The 22,379-nt window shown below is 41.8% G+C and overlaps 1 protein-coding gene across 1 annotated transcript; it reads left to right on the top strand.

Annotated features, from left to right (window-relative positions):
* Positions 1-6,573: 6,573 nt before the first annotated feature.
* On the top strand, positions 6,574-10,187 carry LOC148013078 (uncharacterized). The gene is made up of 2 exons (XM_087667842.1): positions 6,574-9,316; positions 9,718-10,187. Exons 1-2 carry the CDS (start codon positions 6,574-6,576, stop codon positions 10,185-10,187), a joined length of 3,213 nt encoding a protein of 1,070 aa, XP_087523968.1.
* The last annotated feature ends 12,192 nt before the right edge of the window (positions 10,188-22,379 follow it).

The following is a 22,379-nucleotide window of genomic DNA, read 5'->3' as shown; positions in this document are numbered from 1 at the left end:
CTACATTGGCTGAAATTTATGTTATCTACTTGTGTTATCGTGATCCTACAAAAATTGATCCTCTCCTTTTGGATGTGAAACATTTATTTCAAGATATTGATAAGCCTCCAAAGGTGGTTGATATTCAGAGAGGTACAAAGAAGAAACAACATCAAGAGGGGTATGCAAAAGGCGAGTTGTTTTGTCTTACTTCTATAAAGGGCAAGAAAGATTTAGAAGCTATGGAATATGGAGCTTTATTTGACGAAGCAGATAGCGACGCTAAGATTTTAAATGGCTCTCATGTCACCAAATCATAGGAGCTAGAAGAAAGTGATATTGATTCTGATGCTGAGAGGCAAATGCATGATGATGAGCTTGAAGAGTACTTGGATGAGGCATATCAATGATTTAGAAGCTCTATCAGTTTGTTTTGGCCCTAGCCTATGATTAGTTGAGAATACCAACAGTTTGCATGTTGGACAAGTACAAGTGGTCAAATGTATATATGTCTCATATACATACTTGGGCACAAAGCACATGTATTGGCTAAGAATTCAACAGTGTTTATTGCCACAAATTTTCAGTAAAAATTGGTTGCACTACAAGTCATTGAAGTGCATTTTCTGTTGGCATTTTGGGGTAATTGACTCTACACATCAAATCTTATTTTGCAAAGCTAAAGCCTTTGGAATGGCAAACACAGGAGAGAAGGATACTATCACCCAAATAGTAGGTGAGAAGCTAGACTACAACAACTTTATTTTATAGAAGTTCAGGATGTCAAACTTCTTAATTAGAAGAGGCTATTGGGATCTAGTCACAGGTCTTGAAGATGAGCCCAAGCTACCATAGGATAGACCTCCAACACAGGATCAATTAAAGACACATAAGACATGGTTGGAAAAGGCTAGCAAGGTCTTGCATTGGCTATCCTTATGTGTGTTAGACATAAAAGCTATGCAAATTGCAAATTGTACATCACCAAAAGCCACTTGGGACTTGTTGATGAAGAATTATGGCCATGTCACTCATGTAAGAAAGACACAATTGAAGCAAAAATTCAACCACATATCCATGAATGGAAGGTCTATTGAAGACTATGTGAGTGAGATTAGAACCATTGTAGAGAGCAACTAGGTTCATTTGGAGCTAAAGTTGAGGATGATGATTTGGTGGCCGCTACCCTCCATGGTCTTGGAGAGGAGTACAAGTAGTTTGACACTTCCATATTAGTGCATCAAGAGTAGCCTAACTCTGATGAACTTGTGGCACTTCTTTTGCATGAAGAAGTAAAGCTTGGACTCAATACAAGTTCCAATGGGTCTAAGAAAGTGGGGACAATATCTTCTACTCAAATCAAAGGGATAGAGGTGGAAGATAAAGGTCAAACTTTTGAGGAAGAGGGGTTGTAAATGCATATGTAGCCTATAGAAAGCAAGGTATTGGATGGCAAAATAGGTAGCCTCAAGTAAATAAAGGTTCCTCTAATGCTCATGGAAGAGGGGGTTACTCATCTAGAGGAAGAGGTACTTGGCAGCAGCCTCAAATGAGCCATGGATAGCAATCAAATGTAGATAAGGATTGTCATTATTGTGGAAAATATGGGCATGTAACTGAAGATTGCTACAAGAAGCAGAATGATTAGAGAGCAAGAGGAAGGAAACAAGGTAATTATGCCTCTTCTAGTGGTATGTAGGAGGATGACATGTTGTTTGCTATGCAAAATGTGAAGAAGGAGTGGCCTACACAAGGCAAAGCAAATGATGTATGGTATATAGACTTAGGGGCATCTAACCACATGACTCCTCATGGAAAGTGGTTTGACACATTGGTAGAAGGTGCTCATGGATATGTTTTCACAAGGGATGATATGTAGCATGACATTAAGCATGCAGGTGTACCATTCCCTTGATGATGCACGGTGATAAGAAAAATAGTCTATATGATGTGTTACATATACCCTCCATGACCAAAAACTTATTTTCTATGGGACAAATGGCTGAACAAAATCTAAAAGTTAGATTCAATAGAGATGGATGCTACATTGAAGAGTATTCAAGGATGCAAACTCATTGCTAAAGGCAAAAGAAATGGTGAGATGTTTACATTGGATACAAAAATTCCAGTCTTGAATGCTACTATGTATTCACATAACAATGTTGCAATAAGGGACATTGAGATATGGCATAAAAGGATTGGTCATGTAAATGTTCAAAAGCTGAAAAATATGCAGCATAAGCAAGTTGTACGTGGACTCCCTAAGTTCAAGCATGTGGAATTGGAGCATATATGCCAATCATGTCAATTTGGGAAGCAATCAAGGCTTCCATTTATAAGGCATATAGCACCACTACTAGACCATTACAGATTGTACATTCTGATGTATGGGGACCCTCATAGAATGCATCTCTTGGGTGGTCACGCTACTATGTTTCATTCATAGATGATTATAGTAGGTACACATGGTTGTATGTGCTGAAGCATAAGAATGATGTCATGGATTCTTTTCAAGACTTCAAGAGACATGTGGAGAAAGAATTGGCTTGTTGAGGAGATAAAAAAGAGTCAGAAAACCTATGGATAGGCTTACATACAATGGCTACACAGTGAGGCACTATGCATATATGGCAAAAGTCATTAGCTTCAACAAACCCACAAAGTTTTTTGAATCTATTTTGGATGATCATTGGTGTAAGGCAATGGATGAGGAATATTCAGCATTGGTTGAAAATGACACTAGGGATTTGGTTGATTTGCATGAAGGCAAAATGCATATTGGTTGCAAATGGGTATACAAGGTGAAGTGCAAACTAGATGGCATATTGAAAAGATATAAAATCCTACAAGTGTGTGTAGATTGAAGAAAGCATTGTATGGGTTGAAGCAAGCACCTAGAGCTTGGAATGCTAAGATAAGTGCATGCTTAGATAAGCTTGGTTTCACTATGGGCAAGGTTGATCATAGCCTATTCACAAAGAAGACAAGGGTTGGTTATGTGATATTAGTCATCTATGTGGATGATTTGATCATTACAGGTGATGATGCCACAGGAATTGGAGAGATCAAGGAAATGTTACATGCTGAATTTCAGGTCAAAGATTTAGGTGAACTGAAGTATTTCCTTGGGATTGAGGTTGTTTCTACACCTCATGGTACTTGGTTGTTACAAAAGCAATATGCACAAGACATGTTAACCAAGTATGGTATGTTGGATTGCAAGCCTTTGAGCACTCCACTGAAGCAAAATGTTAAGCTACTTGCAGATGTTGAGCATGTGATTAAGAATTTACCTTACCTTTACTAGACCTGACCTTAGCTATTTAGTTGGAATGATTAGCCAATCCATGCAGAAGCCTAGAAAGCCTCACTTGGATGCAATGAGGAGGATCTTGAGACATGTGAAGGCTACATCAGATTATGGTATATATTTATGAGCATGGTAAGCCTTTGGAGCTTACAAGGCATATAGATGTTGACTGGGCAGGAAGTGCCTATGATAGGAGATCTACTAATGGGTATGCATTTTCCCTTGGTAGTAGTATGGTCAACTATAGCAGTAAGAAGCAACCCATAGTTGTACTCTCTAGTACTGAGGCATAGTATAGAGGTGCTACACTTATTGTATGTGAGGCAGTATGGCTCATGAAGCTTCTTGATGATTTGGGGATGCAGGAAGTCAAGTATGTCACACTTTATTGTGACAACATGAGTAGTGTACTCCTAGCCAGTAATCATGTCTATCATGTTAGGACTAAGCACATTGAGGTACATTATCACTTTATCATATTAAAAGTGATTGTAGGTGACATTGATTTGATCCATGTGAGGATAGAAGACCAAGTTGCAAATATCTTTACTAAGTCATTGGGTAAAGATAAGTTTGTGCATTTCAGAGAGCTTCTTGGAGTGAAGTACCACACTAGAGCTTGAGGGGGAGTGTTGAGATTCAAGCTCATGTACCTTTGGTTTGGTTTGGTTATCTTAGTTGAATAAGGTTTGGGTTACACTGAGGACTGAACCATGGTTACATCTAGGTCACTTTACTTCTGTATGTTTGGTTGTATGTACATAGTTAGGGTGTGGAAGATAATGGAAGTTGAATAGGAGCATGACTGCTATCCTTATTGCCTAACCTTTGTCCCTCCCCCTCTCTGTTTTGTTTCAGGGCCTTGTATGAACTTGCCTAACCTTTCATAGCCTAGATGATTGTGAACCTTGCTTAGTAAGAAACACTCTCCTTATTCCCTAATTCAAAGTCATGACTATTGCAACTCTATCACATACACACATACTTATAGGAGTTAGACAACCATATTCCAAGCAAGTGTATAAGGGGATATGCAAGGAGGCAAGAGCTACAAGAGAGTGGACGGATTTTCAAAAACACAAACCTAGGATTGGATAACACAATCTAAGTAGACTTTTAGGATCCTGACTATATCAATTCTCTTGATAGAGCACCCTATAGACACAACAACCCATGAATAGGGAAAAAAGAAAAGAAATCAAGAATAGAGAACCATGAGCAATATATACCACACACCTTGAGGAATAAGCCTCGTTCAAGCAAACACATAAGGTAATGTAGCGTTGATCTTGCCTATCTAGACAATAAAGGAAATAAAGCAACATTTCATACCACCTTGAGTATAGAAGACCCTACCATCATGACTAAATTCAAGGTAAGAAGTGTCTTATTTGAGGGGGAAATTTAGGACTTTTGTCCCCTTGTCTAATCTAATAAAGCTAATTGAGGCCAACTAGAGAGAAGCCAAACATAATCCTCAAATCAAGCTCAAACACTAGAAATGTAGGGTTTGACCTTGTATACTTTCCATTGGATATCCAACAATTTGTCACACAATATAATCAATAGAGGAGAATAGACCATGTAAGGGGACCGGTGAAAGAAATATTTGTTGACATAGCAAGAGATAGAAGGTTGGGCAGAGACTCTTGTTGTAGCAACTAGCTAGATATACAAGAGAGGAAAAGTACACTACTCTTAGCAAAGAAGTGGAAATAGAAAAATTGCAATGAATATTGGACTTAGCAAGAGGACTTAGGCTAGATCAAGAAGGAGAGAGTGGTGAGTGACCACACATAGACCTCGTAGCTTTTTGGACTCCTTATCAAGTGGTTGTTTGACACATCGACAACTTAAAGAAATAGTGTTGCTCTAGTTAGTTTGATTTAGGCATGGTTATAAGTGACATTAGGCTTAAGAGGCAGACCCAAATTTCAATTTGTCACAAAGCAAGTCAATAAGTATAGAGCACAAGATGACATGTATAGTCTCACTAAACAATTTGAATATGTCTATGAGGCTAATAACCTCCAAGACAATGAAAAAAGAGCACAAGCTTTTGGCTGCCTAGGATTAAAAATGATGGACTTAGTTCACTACTTTGAACAAAATTGAAATGAACAACTTTAATGTGCTCAAGGATCTATACATTAAGAGGTTTTCCACAGCTGGATACATTGGATAACCTCATTGTTAAGCTCATGAAGATAAGACAAAAAAATGAAGAGGAAATCAAAGACTATATCATTCATATGCATAGTCTTTATAGGAGGACAGTAAGGCATAGACGTAGTCAGAAGACCAGAGCCACAATATTTATAAATAGGAGCAAAAAATAGGAATTATGTAAAGCTTTGGTGAGCAACTCTAGCTTGAGATGCTATAAACTAGCAAATGACTATGAAGAGTCGGTCCATAAGAGTTGATGACCTATTGAAGGAAAGGAACATTAAAGCCATTCAACTAACATGAATCATCATGTTTTTCAAAGTTTCCTTTGAATCCAAGAGTACATGAGAGAATCCAGTCCCTCTTTTAAAAGGTAATAAAATTTTAAAAATAGTCACATGCCCTTCCAATCTCTTTGCAAAGAGGAAGAGAGCTTCTATAAGACCTTCCAAGTGAAATGCTGGGCAATCCTTCAAATTTTAGGCCTGAGCTGAGGGCAGAGGCTCACAAACGCGTTTTCTGTAAACACTGACATGGGCAGTGGGTAGACGTGATTTGCGTGCGTATGATGCAAACATGATTATGCTTGGAAGCTGACTGATGTTGCTAGCTCGATTGCTATAATTGATAATTGATAAATTAGATGACAGGGGTTCTGATCGTCGCTAGTAGGTGCTTGGGAGTCTGGGACTCGGAACATCGCATTCAGTATCATGTCTTCCACAATCTTTATTTCCTCTCGTACGATAGGTTCGTTAATTCATTAAACAATAGTTATGCGCATTAAAGACGAGAGGATCAATCAATGAGGGGAGTCTAGATGGGCGAGCCGGGGATGATGGCATGGCTGCAGTCTGCATTTCCATGCAGGCTGCGACAGGAACCTGGGATGGCGGAGATCGAGGCTGAAGGTTTGTATAAAAGCAGCTTATACATGCTGAGATGATATGCACAGAGACAGAGACAGAGAGAGAGAGAGAGAGAGAGAGAGAGAGAGAGAGAGAGAGAAAGCCAGGGATGGCAGGGCAAGAGGGAGGGAGCTGGGGGACCGGGGTTGTGGAGGTCGAGCTTTCAGGCTTGTGAAAGCTAGCTATACCTACGATGTGGTGACATGCATGGAGAAAAGGACAGACGGAGAGAGAGCGAGAGACAGAGAAATGCTCACCCAGATTATTCTGTGGCTCATGTTAATGAAGGGAAGCGGCTGCTGGAAACACGACGCGGGTAGCTCATGCGGGGAATATAATGGCGGCGCCATTGACGCCGATCATCAAGATCAGAGGGAATCCCTGCTGGTGCTGAAGCAATCGCTGCAGGACGAGGCCGGCCACCTGGACGACTGGGGACGCAGCAGCCGCTCTCACTGCAGCTGGCGGGGGGTCACGTGCGGAACTGCCAGTGGCCAGGTGACGGCGTTGCGGCTGGACTCCATGGGCCTGCAAGGGATCCTCCCCTCGGGTCCTTTCGCCAGCCTGGGGAGCCTGCGCCACGTGTCGATGGCAGCCAACCGTCTCGCGGGTCCGCTGCCGGAGACCCTGGTCACGTGCTTGCCGCGCCTGCGCTTCCTCAACGTGTCGCGCAACGCCTTAGACGGGCCCTTCCCGGCGCGCTCCCTCTCGCTCCTGGCGTCCTCCCTGGAGGTCCTGGACGTCTTCGACAACAACTTCAGCGGTCCCCTCCCGCCCGAGATCGCCCACCTTCGCCGCCTCCGCCACCTCCACCTCGGCGGCAACGCCTTACTTTCCGGGCCCATCCCCCCCCAATACGGCAGCCTCCCCCGCCTCGCCTACCTCGCCCTGAACGGCAACTCCCTCTCCGGTCGCATCCCTCCCCAATTGGGTAACCTCGCCAGCCTGCAGTACCTCTTTCTCGGCTACGACAACCAGTTCGACGGTGGCCTGCCCCCGGCCCTCGGCAGCCTTATCAATCTCATCCTATTGGATGCCTCCAGGTGTGGCCTTTCCGGCACCATCCCTCCCCAGCTGGGGTCCCTTGCCAAGCTCCAGACCCTCTTCCTTCACACCAACAGCCTCCATGGCTCCATCCCTCGCGAGCTCGGGAATCTCACCCGCCTCGAGTCCCTCGACCTCTCAGAGAACTCCCTCACCGGCACCATCCCGCCAGAGCTCGGCCTCCTGCATCAGCTGGAGCTCCTCCACCTCTTCCACAACTTCCTCCATGGCCCCATCCCTCCTTCCATCGCCCTCCACCTCCCGAACCTCCAGACGCTCAAGCTCTTCAATAACAACCTCACCGGTCAGGTCCCTCAGCAGCTGGGCCTCGTTGCCAGAAACTTGATGGATTTGGACCTCTCCTACAACCTCTTCACAGGCAACATCCCCCCTTACCTCTGCAGCGGAGGCAATCTAGGACGCTTTGTCCTCATGTATAATCGCTTCTCAGGGCCTATCCCTTCTGCCTTGACCCAGCATTGCCCCAAGCTTTACCGCATACGCTTAGGCAACAATAACCTCACTGGACCTCTGCCTCCGGGAATCCTCGCGCTCCCGTCCCTCAACTTCCTCGAGCTGCCTTCCAATCGGATCGAGGGCACCATTCCGCATCCAATCGCCTCTGATTCTAAGCTGGAGCTCATAGATATCTCAAATAATCTACTCACTGGCATTTTGCCTTCCAGCATTGCCAACTTGGCTCAGTTGGTAGATTTGAATCTGCAGGGTAACATGCTCTCGGGCAGCATTCCGGATGAAATCGGCCACCTAACCAATCTTTCCACGATCAATCTGAGCAATAATCTCCTGAGTGGCAAAATACCTGCTGCTCTCGGCAGCTGCAAGAGGCTGACATTGCTTGATGTCAGCTGCAACCATCTGGAAGGGAATATCTTCCCTCAAGTCTCTGACCTTGCAATTCTGGACGTCCTCAATGTTTCTAGGAACCATCTAGGTGGATCCATCCCTACATCCATGCAGAGAATGGAAGCTCTGACCGTGATGGATTTCTCCTACAATAACTTGTCAGGTGCAATACCTGACAAGGGCCCCTTCGTGAGCTCCAATGCAAGCTCTTTCTACGGCAACCCAGGCTTATGTGGAGAGTTGATCTGGCATAGCTGTACACCAGACTCTTCCAACAGGGAAACAGATTCCCAAAACTTTTTTAGGACAACTTTTGGGCATTCCTTTATAACAGTACTGTTTGTGGTGCTACTGGTTGTACTATTAGTTGTTCTATGCAAGGTGCTTTGGAGGAGCAAAGTGGCCAGAGCATGGAAGCTGATAGCTTTTGAGACCCTGGAATTCACTGCATTGGATGTTGTGAATTGCATCAAACATGAGAACATCATAAGCAAAGGTGGGACTGCTACAGTCTATAAAGGCTGCCTGCCCAATGGACAGACTGTGGCAATTAAGCGCCTCAAGTTAACAAGAAAGTACATCCCACAGCACACTGATCAAGCAGGCTTATACAGCGATGACAGTACTACCGCACTGCAGCATGTTGTGTTTGAAACTGAGATTGAAACGCTTGGGCAAATCAGGCATCGGAATATTGTAAGGCTGCTTGGGTACTGCTCTAACAAAGACACTAACCTGTTACTGCTTGAGTACATGCCTAATGGAAGTTTAGGTGAGCTCCTTCATGGAGTCAGTGGAGGTTCACTGAGCTGGGGAAGGAGATATAAGATTGCAATTGGTGCTGCCAAGGGTCTTACCTATCTTCATCACGAGCATGCGCATGTCATAATTCACAGAGATGTCAAATCCAACAATATACTGCTGGATGAGTGCTACGAGGCACATGTTGCAGACTTTGGGCTGGCGAAAGCTCTCCGGGGCCAATCTCACGAGCAGCTTGTTTCTCGTGTTGCCGGTTCAAGTGGCTACATAGCTCCAGGTATATTGGCTGGAGGTGCAGACAGTTCTCAATTATGTAGTTCTCGATTGGTCTGCATTTCAATTGCTGACTTATGCAATAGGATATCTTAATCTCTTGCTGCTAGATAACTTGCTAACTGCGTTAATGCAACAGAATATGTGGGCTGCTTCTTTTCCTTGGCCTGCATTAGGATAGATATGCTGGCCTGTACGCTAGTGAAATTCCTTCTGGATTGCACTGGTTATGAAAGACTTAAAAGATCAATCTATGTTGGATACCTTTTTCGCTCTCATTTCGATCCCAGTCTAAGCAAATCACGGTCCAATATCTCCTAATTGCACTACTATAACTGATGGCCCATATGCATTGATCGTTCTTTTAACTCCTGACTGATGGCCTGTGCCTGTGTGAATATACAGAATATGCACACACGTTGAAGGTCAGCGAGAAGAGTGACGTATACAGTTTTGGGGTGATTTTGCTGGAGCTCATCACAGGTCGGACGCCTATAATTGACGAGCCTGAGTATGGGTCGATGGATCTTCCACAATGGGTCCACTGGAAATGGTCCCACAGCCAAGAAGAAGGGATATTCTTGGGCAATATTGTAGATGCCAGGCTCTTGGGAGCTGACATGAATACGATAATGCCCAACCGTAGTACCGTCTTGCAAGAGATAAGGCTTGTTCTGCATCTGGCCCTCCTCTGTGTCTGCCATGAACCTGATGAACGCCCTTCCAGTCGCCATATAGTTCAAGTTCTGACGGATGGGTCCAAATCTTGGCGCGAGAGAACAACCAAGCCATTTCCTGGAGAATCGCCCACTAGAATCTTGGCGCGAGAGAACAACCAAGCCATTTCTGAAGAATCGCCCACCAGAACTCAGTAAGGGGGGTGCTTGCTTCATAAGTCACCCAAATAGACCTTCCTCGTCTTAAAACCTAACCACTTCCTAGTCTTAGAACCTAACCTAACCACCCACCACTTCCAAGGATTTTGAAAGCCCATCAAATGACACATATTGGGGAAAGTGGTGTCTCCAAATTTGTTGATTTGTCAGATTAAGAAGAGTTCAATAGGAATTGTATATGTTGCCCGAAAATATTTTTCCCCAACTCTGATTAACAAGTATCCAAATTTTGCACATGTTGGGTGTTCCCTTTTGAAGATGAGGGCATCATGTCTTTGTCATGTCTTTGATGACACGGTTCATGTCTTTGATGACATGGTTTGACATAGCTGTTGACCGGTTCGAATTTACAGACACATCTCAAACTTACGTGAGAAGGAAGAATGTTTCACAAACTACTTGTAACACACCAAAAAAAAGTGAACATTCTTTTTGCACGGAGCTATGAGTAAACCATAGAAGAGGTTGAACTCAAAAGTCTCTTACTTTTTTAAAAAATGTGGACAAACAAATATGATGTATTAATTGATGCAAACAAAGATAGTTACAGCATCTAGATGGATCAATCTTGCTTAGGCTTGCTTCGACCTCTAGTTTCCCCTTGTAAAAATCTATTATTGCTTCACTTATTCAAGTTCCTCTTCAAGGATATGCCTTTTGTTGTGGAATTAATTGTTTTCTAAATTTTTGGGTAGCCTTAAAGGTTATTGTCGTCAATATTTTTTGTTTCACTTTAGTCAATCCCTAATTAGGGTTGCTTAGTGTCATGTCCCCATCAAGACTTGCTATCTCAGTCCACTTATTATTGATATTGTGCTAAAGGGTTGTAGCTCTTGACAATCCTAGAAAATGTGAGGGCCATCTTCATTGGATTTGGGGCAACTTGGGGAATGTCTATTGAATTTTAGGAGAGTTAATTTTTGGACCAAGACTCTTTGAGCTAACAATTTTAATTATAGGTAATGCATATGTCTCCATGTGCTCATAGCCTTCTTTTGGGTGTGTCCAAAGTACCCTTGACTATGATCCATAAGCAAAGATCTCTAGGTGACTAGAGTTTGAAATGCCTTGTCTTGGTCCTTGTTCTTTGTGATGGAGAGGGATTGTTCAATGATGTTATTGTTAGCCATAATGATTTGTTGGGGGCTCAAAAGGATACCAATCTATATGCCATAGAAGCTTCCTTTTGAGCTTATATTATAATAAACACCATATTAGAGAATTTGGAAATTTTTAAAGTTTCATTTTTAAATAAGTGATATATATTTGACTATGTGGCTAAATCTTGATCCATATTTGAAAGTGAGATTTGGAAAGGTAGCTTATATAGTATTTAGGGTAGACTCCACCTTTAATAAAGGTATTGGGAGTTTCCAAAGTGCATGGAAATTCTCAAATTCTTTAATATATTGTTAATAGTTAAAACCTTTGTTGATGGTATTAAGGCTTGGTTGACAACCAAGATGATGAAAGAACTTGACTTTCCTAATAACTTTGAATTGAAAATCCGTGAGCCAAGGTATGTCATGTGATCCTAGATTAGTAGTAGTTTATTCTTATTCAAATTGCCTACAAAAATTGAGATGGATGACAATTGAGAATATGTCTTCTTTAAGGTATCTAATGACATCTTTTTCAACTTCAATATATTTGCATTATCATTTGCAATCATCTAGCCAAAGAATGCCTCCACTAGGGAGAGACGATCCTCTTGAAAACCCTTTTGTAGCCATCATTGGGAAAAGGGGTAAGAGAGGGGTTGTTCCTCAAAAGTCAATGAAGGAGAAAGGAAGCGCGTAGAGATAGCTAGCTTATTAAAGAGGTCTGCATGGATACTAATTTGCTTAAAAAGTTTTTTTTTTGAGCTTATATGATAGTAGTTCAAAGCTTTGATGATGATGATGGAACCTAAAATGGGTCGGCACTGGCTATGGTACTAGTCTGATCTCATGCATACGACAGACAACCCCACCACACGGCCTCGCGAGCCAGGAGCGTCTAAAACTCACTTTGCGCTAAATGCTTATGACTATTTTGCGTTTGTATTCAATATGTAGTCCAACGTTCACCTTTTCTTTTTCTCAGAGGGAGATCCCATAACATATAGGCATGATGTCTCGTAATACACACATAGGGAAGCACCTCTCGGCTAATTGCCGCGGCTCCATTGCGACTCTCTTACACCTCAAGGATTATCTCCAAGATGCGTCGCTCCAACACATAACATTCGCACAAACTCCACTCTTTCATAATTTAGCGTTCTAGGAGATTTTGATTTGCCTCACAAAACTTTCCCCAACGGAACCGCACTCGTTTAACCCTACAACTTAGGTTTTCTTTCCTCTCAGCGTTGGTCAAAGTTTATCAAACAAGTGCAATGCATTCCAGGAGATACCACATGGCATGCTTGATACAAGGTGTATGATAATTGCGCATAACCATTTTATGATTTTAAAAAAGCCATGTGAGGTGTGAAAAATAGTCTTTTCATGAATTTTAACTAAGCGTTACGTGCTGCGTTGCTTTAGGGATTAGCACCAGAGCTTCCTTGCTATTAGTCACTTATATTTAATTATGAAACGATCTCTAAATGCTATGCACAAAGAGGAAAATCAAAATTTGTATCTTTTCAGTAATTAGATTGTCACACAAATTTCATCCTCCCCTCATCATTTAGGTGTTGTTGCGGTGCATAGGTGTAAATGGTTGTTTTGTATCATTTTTGTATATAAAAAGCGATAAATACGGACTATAACACAAATGACAAGGTCAAACTGAGGCTTAACCTCATGCTTTAACCTTGATAAATATTCATGCACATGAATCTTATTTTTTTATATTTTTTGAGCGCGAAAATCTCAAAATTTTTATTTTTTATTTATTATTCATAAAAAGTAGGTATTTTTTGATTTATTTGTATTGGCTTATTGTTTTGACTAAAACTTAATATTTTCTCTGATTTTATTTCATTTTCACCAATTTTCTCCAACTCAAAATTGATAAAACCACTAATTTTCATTAAAAATGATATTTTATGAGTTTTAAAGAATTAATAACGGTTTTAAATCATTGCAGGTTTTGTATTTTTGTAGTTATAGTCCTCAATCATGATGTAAACAAGGTTTAAGCAAAATTTCATTGCATATGAACAACATTTGGACCATGAAACAACAAAAACAATCAAATTTCTTTGTAAAATTGAAGTATACCGCGTGTCTTGCATGTTGCGGGTTTTTTAATGATTATTTTGAGCAGCCCACAGATCGACCAACAACCATTCTTCAGTGTTGAACCTCTTTCTCAGCCTCCACTTCATCTTGAAGCAATCCGATCACAACCGAACAAGCATTCTTCATTCCCTCTTCTTGATTTCTTGCACATGAATGTTTCTATGCAGGAGAGAGAGAGAGAGGAGAGAAAGACTGTTTTTTGATCTCTTGACTTAGTGCATCATTTCTTGATCTGTTTGTGGCGATGGAGGGCAAAGGATAGAAGCATTCTAGGCCCAGGAGCATTTCTCTCTATTCCTCTGATTTGAAAATGCACGAGGGGGAAAAGATGGGGCGCAAAAAACTGACACCCTCCCCCCTCCTCCCCATCATTTCATTTCGTGATGTTTTCTTGCTTTTTAATTAGAGATTTAAGCTAAATACCCAATTATCTAGTTCATGTACTTTGGTTTCACACTTCCAGCAAATGGATTTTTCAATTTTGAGGGAGCAAACAACATCAGAATCAAGATCCGTCTGGACGAGTGGCTCCGTGGTGTCGAAATCTACAAAATTGGACTTGTTACGCTCTTCTCGGTTTCCAGATCCAGTAGCTGCTTCACAACCCTGAACCTTACGGGGATTAAATGGGGGATCAAACGACCTCGGAATGGAGATCCGAGACTTGCATTGGATTCCTGACACCATTTTGCATCTAGGAAAACTCTAGCTCGACCATCCACCATCATTTGATTTTCCATGAAAAGTAGCACTAGCACTTTAGGGACTTGCCACTTAAAATCATACTGATTGTCACCGTCACCTTCGACGAAGTCTATTTTTCCCATGATATTTGTAATTTTTAGCTATTTTTAATCACTTCTCGGCATAAAAAATCATCTGTCATTGGCGATCACGGAATAGGGCGACTCAGTCCCTCGAGATACAAAAAATCCACAATACAACACAACACATCACAGCTCATATCCTATCCCCTGACAAAACCAAGGCATGAAATCCATAAGGAGTAGGCCTAGCATAATCTGACACAAAGTCTGAAGCTAGGCACTAACCAATTGCTCCAACACAACCAAGCTAAAAAGAACTATCAAAGAGGTCATCTTAAGTGGTGGTTTGAACTACCTCCTAACTAAGGACAACCCAACCATGAGCTCCTCTTAGGCGAGGACTCATATAGCCTAATAAAAAAGTATTATCTTTTAGCATAGTTTTTCTTCTTTTAGATTTTTATTTTTCTATACTTGGCCGTGTAAAAAGGAGGGAGCTGAGCGTAGTGACTCAAGGAGAACATGGCATCGGCCTCAGGTCATGTTTCGGTACCCAAGAACCTACCAAGCCCTCGCAAGGCGACACTTAATTCTTTTCTAACACTCACTTTTATTTTCCCTCCAACATTTTTATATTCTTTATTTTTTAGCTAGATGCCACCCCAAGGAAGACAAGGCATTGGCCCGGGGTCTTGTCTCATCCCCAGGAACCTACCAAGCCTTCGCAAGGCGATGAATAATAGCTCAAGGATTTTGTTTTCTTTCCTTTTCTATTGTTATAGGGGTAAAATCTCTTTTTACACACCTCTGTATATTCAAAAATTGGCCTTCAGAACTTTAGGGTTTTGTCGCTTTCCTTCATTATTTTAATAGGCTTCTCTAACTGCCTCACAACTAGCAGGAACTCCTAGAATGGTTGCCTAGCAGGTCAGCAGAACAGGGTCACTAGAACTCCCATCTAAAACAGTTCTTTCAATGCCTTGGAGGCAATGACTACTCAGACATCCCCTAGACATACAAACCTAAACCTGGGACTTCATGCCTTGATTGCCGGTCCCCAACAAGAAAGAAAACCCTCACTTGCATATATATCATTAATTGCTTAAGGGAAAAATGAGAAAAGGGGACGAAACCACCTGGTTCGTCAACTTGTATGGTGCAATCACTAAAACAACAAAGCATTAAACGTACCTGCACCAAATAGAGATATGACCCTCTTGGCCTAAAGAAATAGCACATTTCACTGCAAACTAACTGTCCCTCTTGGCCTAAAGAAATAGATTATTAACCCTAAAAACAAAGGGCCCTCTTGGCCTAAAGAAATCAGACATTAACTACTTAAAGCAATTGGCCCTCTTGGCCTAACGGAATCAAACAAAATAGCTCACAGAGATCCCTTCTTGGAAGAAGGCAAATATACGCAAATACGCTCCATTCCAAGGGAAAAAACAAGGCTCGCAGCCCTAAGCTAAATGCATCAAATTATGGTCCATACCTCCTACATATATAGCGAGAGACGTACCCATAACATGTCTTCTGATCAACCTATGGGTCCACGATAACAACGGTAAATGGGTCTCGGCTACTCTTCGCATTACCCATATCAACCATTGCCCACCATATAACGCATGGTCTGATAACATCCCCCACAAGCGACCAGGTCCTGTCTTAGTATCAATAACAACGTCCGAATTAGGACCATAGTTGAAAAAGAGGTCATTTTCATAAGCAAAATTAGCTAAGGAATCCGCAAACTGATTCCAATAACATGGAATCAGCTAAAGAGACATGCTTTTGAATTCACCAAGTAGGGTTATAGCAGTTCGATGATACATACGAAGGAGAGGATTTCGGACTGTATATATCCCATTGAGTTGATTTAAGATCAGCTGGGAATCCCCTTTTATTAATAACCGCCTAATACCACCTTTCTTGGCAATATTCAATCCCATAATCAAGGCTTTATACTCGGCCATGTTGTTAGTAAATCCTACTTCGAGATAAGCAGCTAATTTTATTGTAACTCTACGTCGGGGATCTCGGATAACTACTCCAACACTTCCTTTCTTATTAAGGCCCTTGGACGCTCCATTAAAATATAATGTATACATCCATAATGGGTTTATACAGCCAGCCATCAAGAACTCTCCTATTCGTAATTATGATAGTCAAAGTTCAACATATTTAGAGGATGAACTGACGGCTCCATTGCACCTTCTTCATTAAACTCAACAGGGATGCTTGTCAAGATTTGTAAGCAGTGATGGTAGAAAACTTTAATTTTCCACACAAAAGGTACTGTCTTCTTGCTCAATCACTTTATATCCCTTGCTCCACCAGATAAGCCTCCCCTGATGATATCTTTGCTCGAGATATGGGTGCTCCAAAATAAGAGATTAACCGTCCCATCAACCAATTTAAGCACTCCTACAGGTCTCCAATCAGCCCCAGCATGGACTTGCAATGCATTTAGTGCGTTAGCATATTTAGAAATAATAAGGTTTAATCTTGTTAAGATTAACCTTATTCTTAAATTCCACTCCTTGTAGATCAACTAATAGAACTGTGGACTTATTTTTACCTATTCGAACTGTCTTGTAAGGGCCATCCCATCGAGGTTTCAACTTTTCTAAAAATAGCTTCCTATGTGCATCGTAATATAGAACTAACTACTCCTTTTTAAAAGTATATTTCTTCGCTTTCAGATCATGCAACCGTTTCATCCAACGTTTAGCTACCTCCTAGTGCAATAAACTCTGCAATTTGAGCTCGTCTAAGTGGGCTATAGTCGTAAATCGCTCAAATAGGGCATCGTCATCACCCAAAGAATGATTGGTTGTGAATCTAATGATTGGCCCATCATACAAGCTTCACATGGTTCCTTCAATTCAGTTATTGTAGGTAGGTGAGCAACCATATCTTGCTTTTGCATCTCCTTCAACACTGCAAATCCGATGTGTTCAAACCTTTCATGCCAAAGCTTACTTGTGCCCACTCCAGCGGTGGCTGTAAGAGCACTTAGCTCATACAGGTTGTTCCTTCTTTCTCCTTTGCCAACAATTGTGCTAGCACTATTAAGAATTTCTGCACCTGTCTTCTTGAACCTCACTTCATGACCAAGATCAGTTATGGCAGCAACTGATAAGAGATTTCTCCTAATTTCGGGAACATACAATACATTTGAAAGATTTTTGACTTCACCATTTACAGCAACAAAAGAAATAGTACCTGTGCCCGTAGCAGGGCATTTAGCATCATTTCCAACCATCACAGTGATGGATTCTTGTAGAGGCTGCATAGAACTGTATAGACCTTTCTTGTTGGTCATATCACGGGAGGCCCCACTATACAATACCCATGAGTCAATGGTAGATTCTTCTTGCGCCGAGGAGCACACTTTCTCAATGGTCGCCATGAATAATTCCAGCTCTACTTCAGTCGTATTGACTGTCTCTTTCCCTTTACTTTTAAGGGTACCATTCTTTTCATCTGCCTTCTTGACACGACAATCTGCAATTGCATGTCCTTTCTTCTTGCAGTAGAAGCACTCTCCTTGAAACTTCTTCTTGTCGCCCTTCTTCTTTTTGTCACTATCATTTTTTGTGGAGGAACCACCTTTGCCTTTTGCATTGGCAAAGAATGCAACATCTCCATTGTTGCTTCCTTCTCGGGCTTTCAACTTCAACTCCTCCTTCATCAATAATGCACAAAACTCCTCAAAGATCAAAGCTTAAGATCTTACCTGAGTATTAAGGGCAGTTACTAGTCCATCAAACTTTTGTGGACAAATCCGAAGACACCTCCGAGCTAGCTCTTCACTAGTCTTTTGTATCCCAGCACCAGCCATCTGGTCGCGCAGATTCTTAATTCGAGTGATGAATGCTTCAACTGTCTCTCCTTCAGCAAACTTCTCTGCACTGCTAGTTGATTCTCCAAGTTTTGAATCCTTGTTTGGTTTCGTGTTTCATACTGACTCCTTACTACATTCCAAGCCTCAGACGCTTTGGTTATATGCTGAATCAAAGTCAAAACACTGTCAGAATAGCTTATAACTAAGGCACACAATGCATCTGTATTCCTTCGTTTCCAAGCTCGTAGAAGATCTGCATTCAGAGGAATCATCACACTAGAATTTGACGGGTTGGGGGTAGGCTGTGGTTTTGCGTCAGTCCCCATCACAGTCTCCAGAAGCTCATAAGAATCAAGGATAGTTGTAATTTTGAACTTCCACAAGGTGTAGTTTGTACCATCTAACTTGTCTTCGCTGAAGGTTGGTGGACGAATCCTTAGTGTTTGAATAGCCGGTACAGCAGCACCACCTCGTGCACCGTTTCCTGATGCGCCAGAATCGCTTTCGAAATTCAACATAGTTTCTCTTTGATGTTGAAGCCTTTGCCTCTTGCACACTCTCCGATCTCTAGAGCCCCCTGGGCTCTGATACCATGTAAAATATTGCACGGTGCAGCAAACAGAATCTGAGAAAGAGATAGAGAGTACACAACACATAAGAGGAGAATCAGTAAATTCTTTAACTTTAAACAAGTGATACAAAGATGGCTCTGTCCACCCGTGCGCTTCCACTGTGTAAAGCTTAGATGGCAATCTAGACAGAAGATAGGTGAAGAGCTTAAGGCTAGCTGGAACAACAACTCTGATTGGGTTAAAGATGAGTGATCGATGGCTGTGAAGGGGTTTAGCTTTTATAGCCTGCAAAGGCCGTGAGGTTGGCCTGACTGACCTACCATATAAGCCTCCACTAGTTGGCCAAGGAATATTCCAAGGAATATTCCCTCTACCATCGGGCCAACGATCTCTTTGCCATCCGGTTACAACTTGAGGTTTATCTGGTAGCAACTCGAGGTTAACCACTCTGTCTAATCTAAAGATTAGACCCACAACGGTCACCTTTTTGCCATCCGATCACATAGACCTCATCTGATATACAAGTCAGGACTCAACCAATGTTCGGGCTCACATTTGGCTTCTCCTCATAACGGGGGCCTTACAACTTTGAGCACCATGGATCATTGGTAGCACCTAACGAGGGTGGGGCATTGATCATATCTAATACTCAACACTTCCCCTCAAGCTCAACTACATCTCTGCAACTCCAAGTAAGCTTCGAAACTTTTGAAGCTTCTCTGTACCCAATGCCTTCGTGAAGATGTCAGCTATCTGATCTTGTGTATTGACATACACCAAGTCAATCTCACTTGCTAGTACCTTCTCTCTCACAAAGTGGTAGTGTACCTCAATATGTTTTGTCCTGGCATGGAACACAAGGTTCCTAGCCAACTGTATGCTGCTCATGTTGTTACAATAAATGACAACTAGACTTTTCACTTGCACATCTAAATCAGCCAATAACTTTTGCAACCATACTACCTCACATGCTGCAACAGCACCACCTCCATACTCAGCCTCTGTACTCGACAAAGCAACTGTGGATTGCTTCTTTCTGCTCCAAGTAACTGCTGCACTACCAAGAGAGAACATGTATCCGTTGGTAGATATTCTATCAGATATACTATCAGCCTAATCTGCATCTATGTATCCAAACACCTGTACATTTGTACTTGCCTCATAGAAAATTCCATAATGTAATGTGGACTTCACATATCTTAATATGCGTCTGACTGCATCCAAATGTGGCTTTTTAGGTACTTGCATAAATTGACTCATAAGACCAACAACGTAGCTTAAGTCTGGCCTTGTAATGGTCATGTAGATCAAACTCCCCACTATCCTCCTGAACATAGTAGGGTCTTCTATCTCATCCCCAACATCAGCACTCAACTTTACATTTTGCTCCAACGGGACTGAAAGTGGTTTGCATATTGTCATACCATACTTGGACAACATATCCAAGCCATACTGTCTTTGGGACAGCCATAAACCATCATTACATCTGATCACCTCAATACCAAGGAAGTACCTTGGCTCACCTAAATCCTTCATCTTTAACTTCTTCAAAAAGTCATTGACTTCAGCAATCCCACTATTACTATCACTTGCAATAATCAAGTCATCCACATAGATGACTATGATGACCAAACCTGCATCTTCCTTTCTTATATAAAGTGAGTGATCAGCATCAGAAACATAAAAGCCATAATTGACAAGATACTCTCTGATATTGTTAGACCATGCTTTAGGTGTTTGCTTGAGCCCATAGAGCGCCTTCTTCAACCTGCACACATACGTGGGATGCTCTAAATCTTCATAACCTGCTGGCTGATCCATATACACTTCTTCCTGCAAATCACCATGCAAGAAGGCATTCTTCACATCCATTTGCTGTAACCTCCAACCTTTGGCTGCTGCAAAAGCAATCACATATCTTATAGTTTCCATCCTGGCAATTGGACTGAAGGTTTCTTCATAATCTATGCCATATGTCTGGGCATAGCCTTTTGCAACTAGCCTAGCTTTGTATCTACTAATAGAACCATTTGCATTGTGCTTTATCTTATAAACCCACTTACATCCAATAGCTTTCTTGCCCTTTGGCAATGATACTAGATCCCAAGTCGTATTAGTCTCTAATGCAGCCATCTCCTCATCCATTGCTGCATCCCAACGAGTATGACCAATAGCATCCTTAAAACAAGTGGGCTCAACATCCTCAACTAGTTTTACCATATAAGCATAATGGTGAGCTGCATAATCTTCAAAACCAAATCTTTTAACAGGGTATCTGACCTTGCTAGATCTACGTACCACTGGATCACTCAATGGAGCCTTTACATTACTACGAGCTCTCTCTACACCTGGTGTCCTGACAGAAGGAATACCAAGCTCATCATCCAATCTCTCTGAGCCACTAGAGTCTCCATCAAGAACTGCATCAATTCCATCTGACACTTTATTCTTTCCTTTGTCTTTATCTATAGTGCTACTAGATGCACCTGAAGATATAGAGCTACTCCTTAGTCTCCTAGACCAAGGACTACCAGATGATGTCTCTGGTCCACGAAAAGTCTGTGATTCTTGCTTTTCAGCCTGCACATGAGTATCATGATCATGATCATCATCCAATGCATCACCACTAGATACATACCAACTGCTCATTTCATCAAAGATGACATCCCTGCTCACTCTGAATTTACATGTGACAGGGTTATAACAACGATATCTTTTCTGCTCTAAAGAGTATCCAATAAAGAAATATTTTTTTACCTTTGGATCAAGCTTCTTCCGTAGCTCATCTGGCACATGAACATATGCAATACAGCCAAACACCTTCAAGTACGATACATCAGGCTTTTTGCCAATAAAGTATTCTTTAGGAGTCATTCCATGAACTGCAGCTGTGGGAGTTCTATTCATAATGTAGATAGTAGTATGGACAGCCTCAGACCAAAAATGTTTGGGCATATTCTGTCAAGAATCGCGTGGTGGGGGGAGTTGCTTAAGATGCTGCACCGAACACACACAGAATGCACAAGGAGAAGCTCACTCAAGAGACAAGAAGAGAGATGGAGGCCAAAACGTTTTCTTGCTGATTTCTTCTTCTTCTTCCATACACTTTACAATGTACACAAAGTATAGATAAGATACAACATAAAGGAAAGTGGCCTACTAAGTCAAACAATGCATAATCGACTACACTAGTCAACTGACGCTATAACTATGCCAGCTGTAAATAGGTGTAATAACCTGAATATAATAAGTAATGAGTCAGTCGCCATGTGAGAGTCATAATGACCACCGACGTGCTAAGTGTAGACGTGTGGACCCATCTAACCAAGCGGTCCATCATCAATGTCCACATGTGTTGAGCTTGTCATCTCAACACTCCCCCTCAAGCTCAACTGCATCTCTGCAACTCCAAGTAAGCTTCGAAAATTTTGAAGCTTCTCTGTACCCAATGCCTTCGTGAAGATGTCAGCTATCTGATTCTGTGTGCTAACATACACCAAGTCAATCTCATCTACTAGTACCTTCTCTCTCACAAAGTGGTAGTGTACCTCAATATGTTTTGTCCTGGCATGGAACACAGGGTTCCTAGCCAACTGTATACTGCTTATGTTGTCACAATAAATGACAACCGGACCTTCCACCTGCACATCCAAATCAGAAATTAACTTTTGTAGCTATACTACCTCACATGCTGCAACAGCAGCACCTCTATACTCAGCCTCTGTACTCGACAAAACAACTGTAGATTGCTT

This window comes from Lygodium microphyllum, chromosome 26, assembly GCF_053477565.2.
Source record: "Lygodium microphyllum isolate KBCC chromosome 26, Lygodium_microphyllum_v1.1.10, whole genome shotgun sequence".
In the NCBI taxonomy this organism is placed as follows: domain Eukaryota; kingdom Viridiplantae; phylum Streptophyta; class Polypodiopsida; order Schizaeales; family Lygodiaceae; genus Lygodium; species Lygodium microphyllum.
Note: the sequence above shows the minus strand (reverse complement) of the source record. Positions and strands in the feature narration are given on the sequence as shown.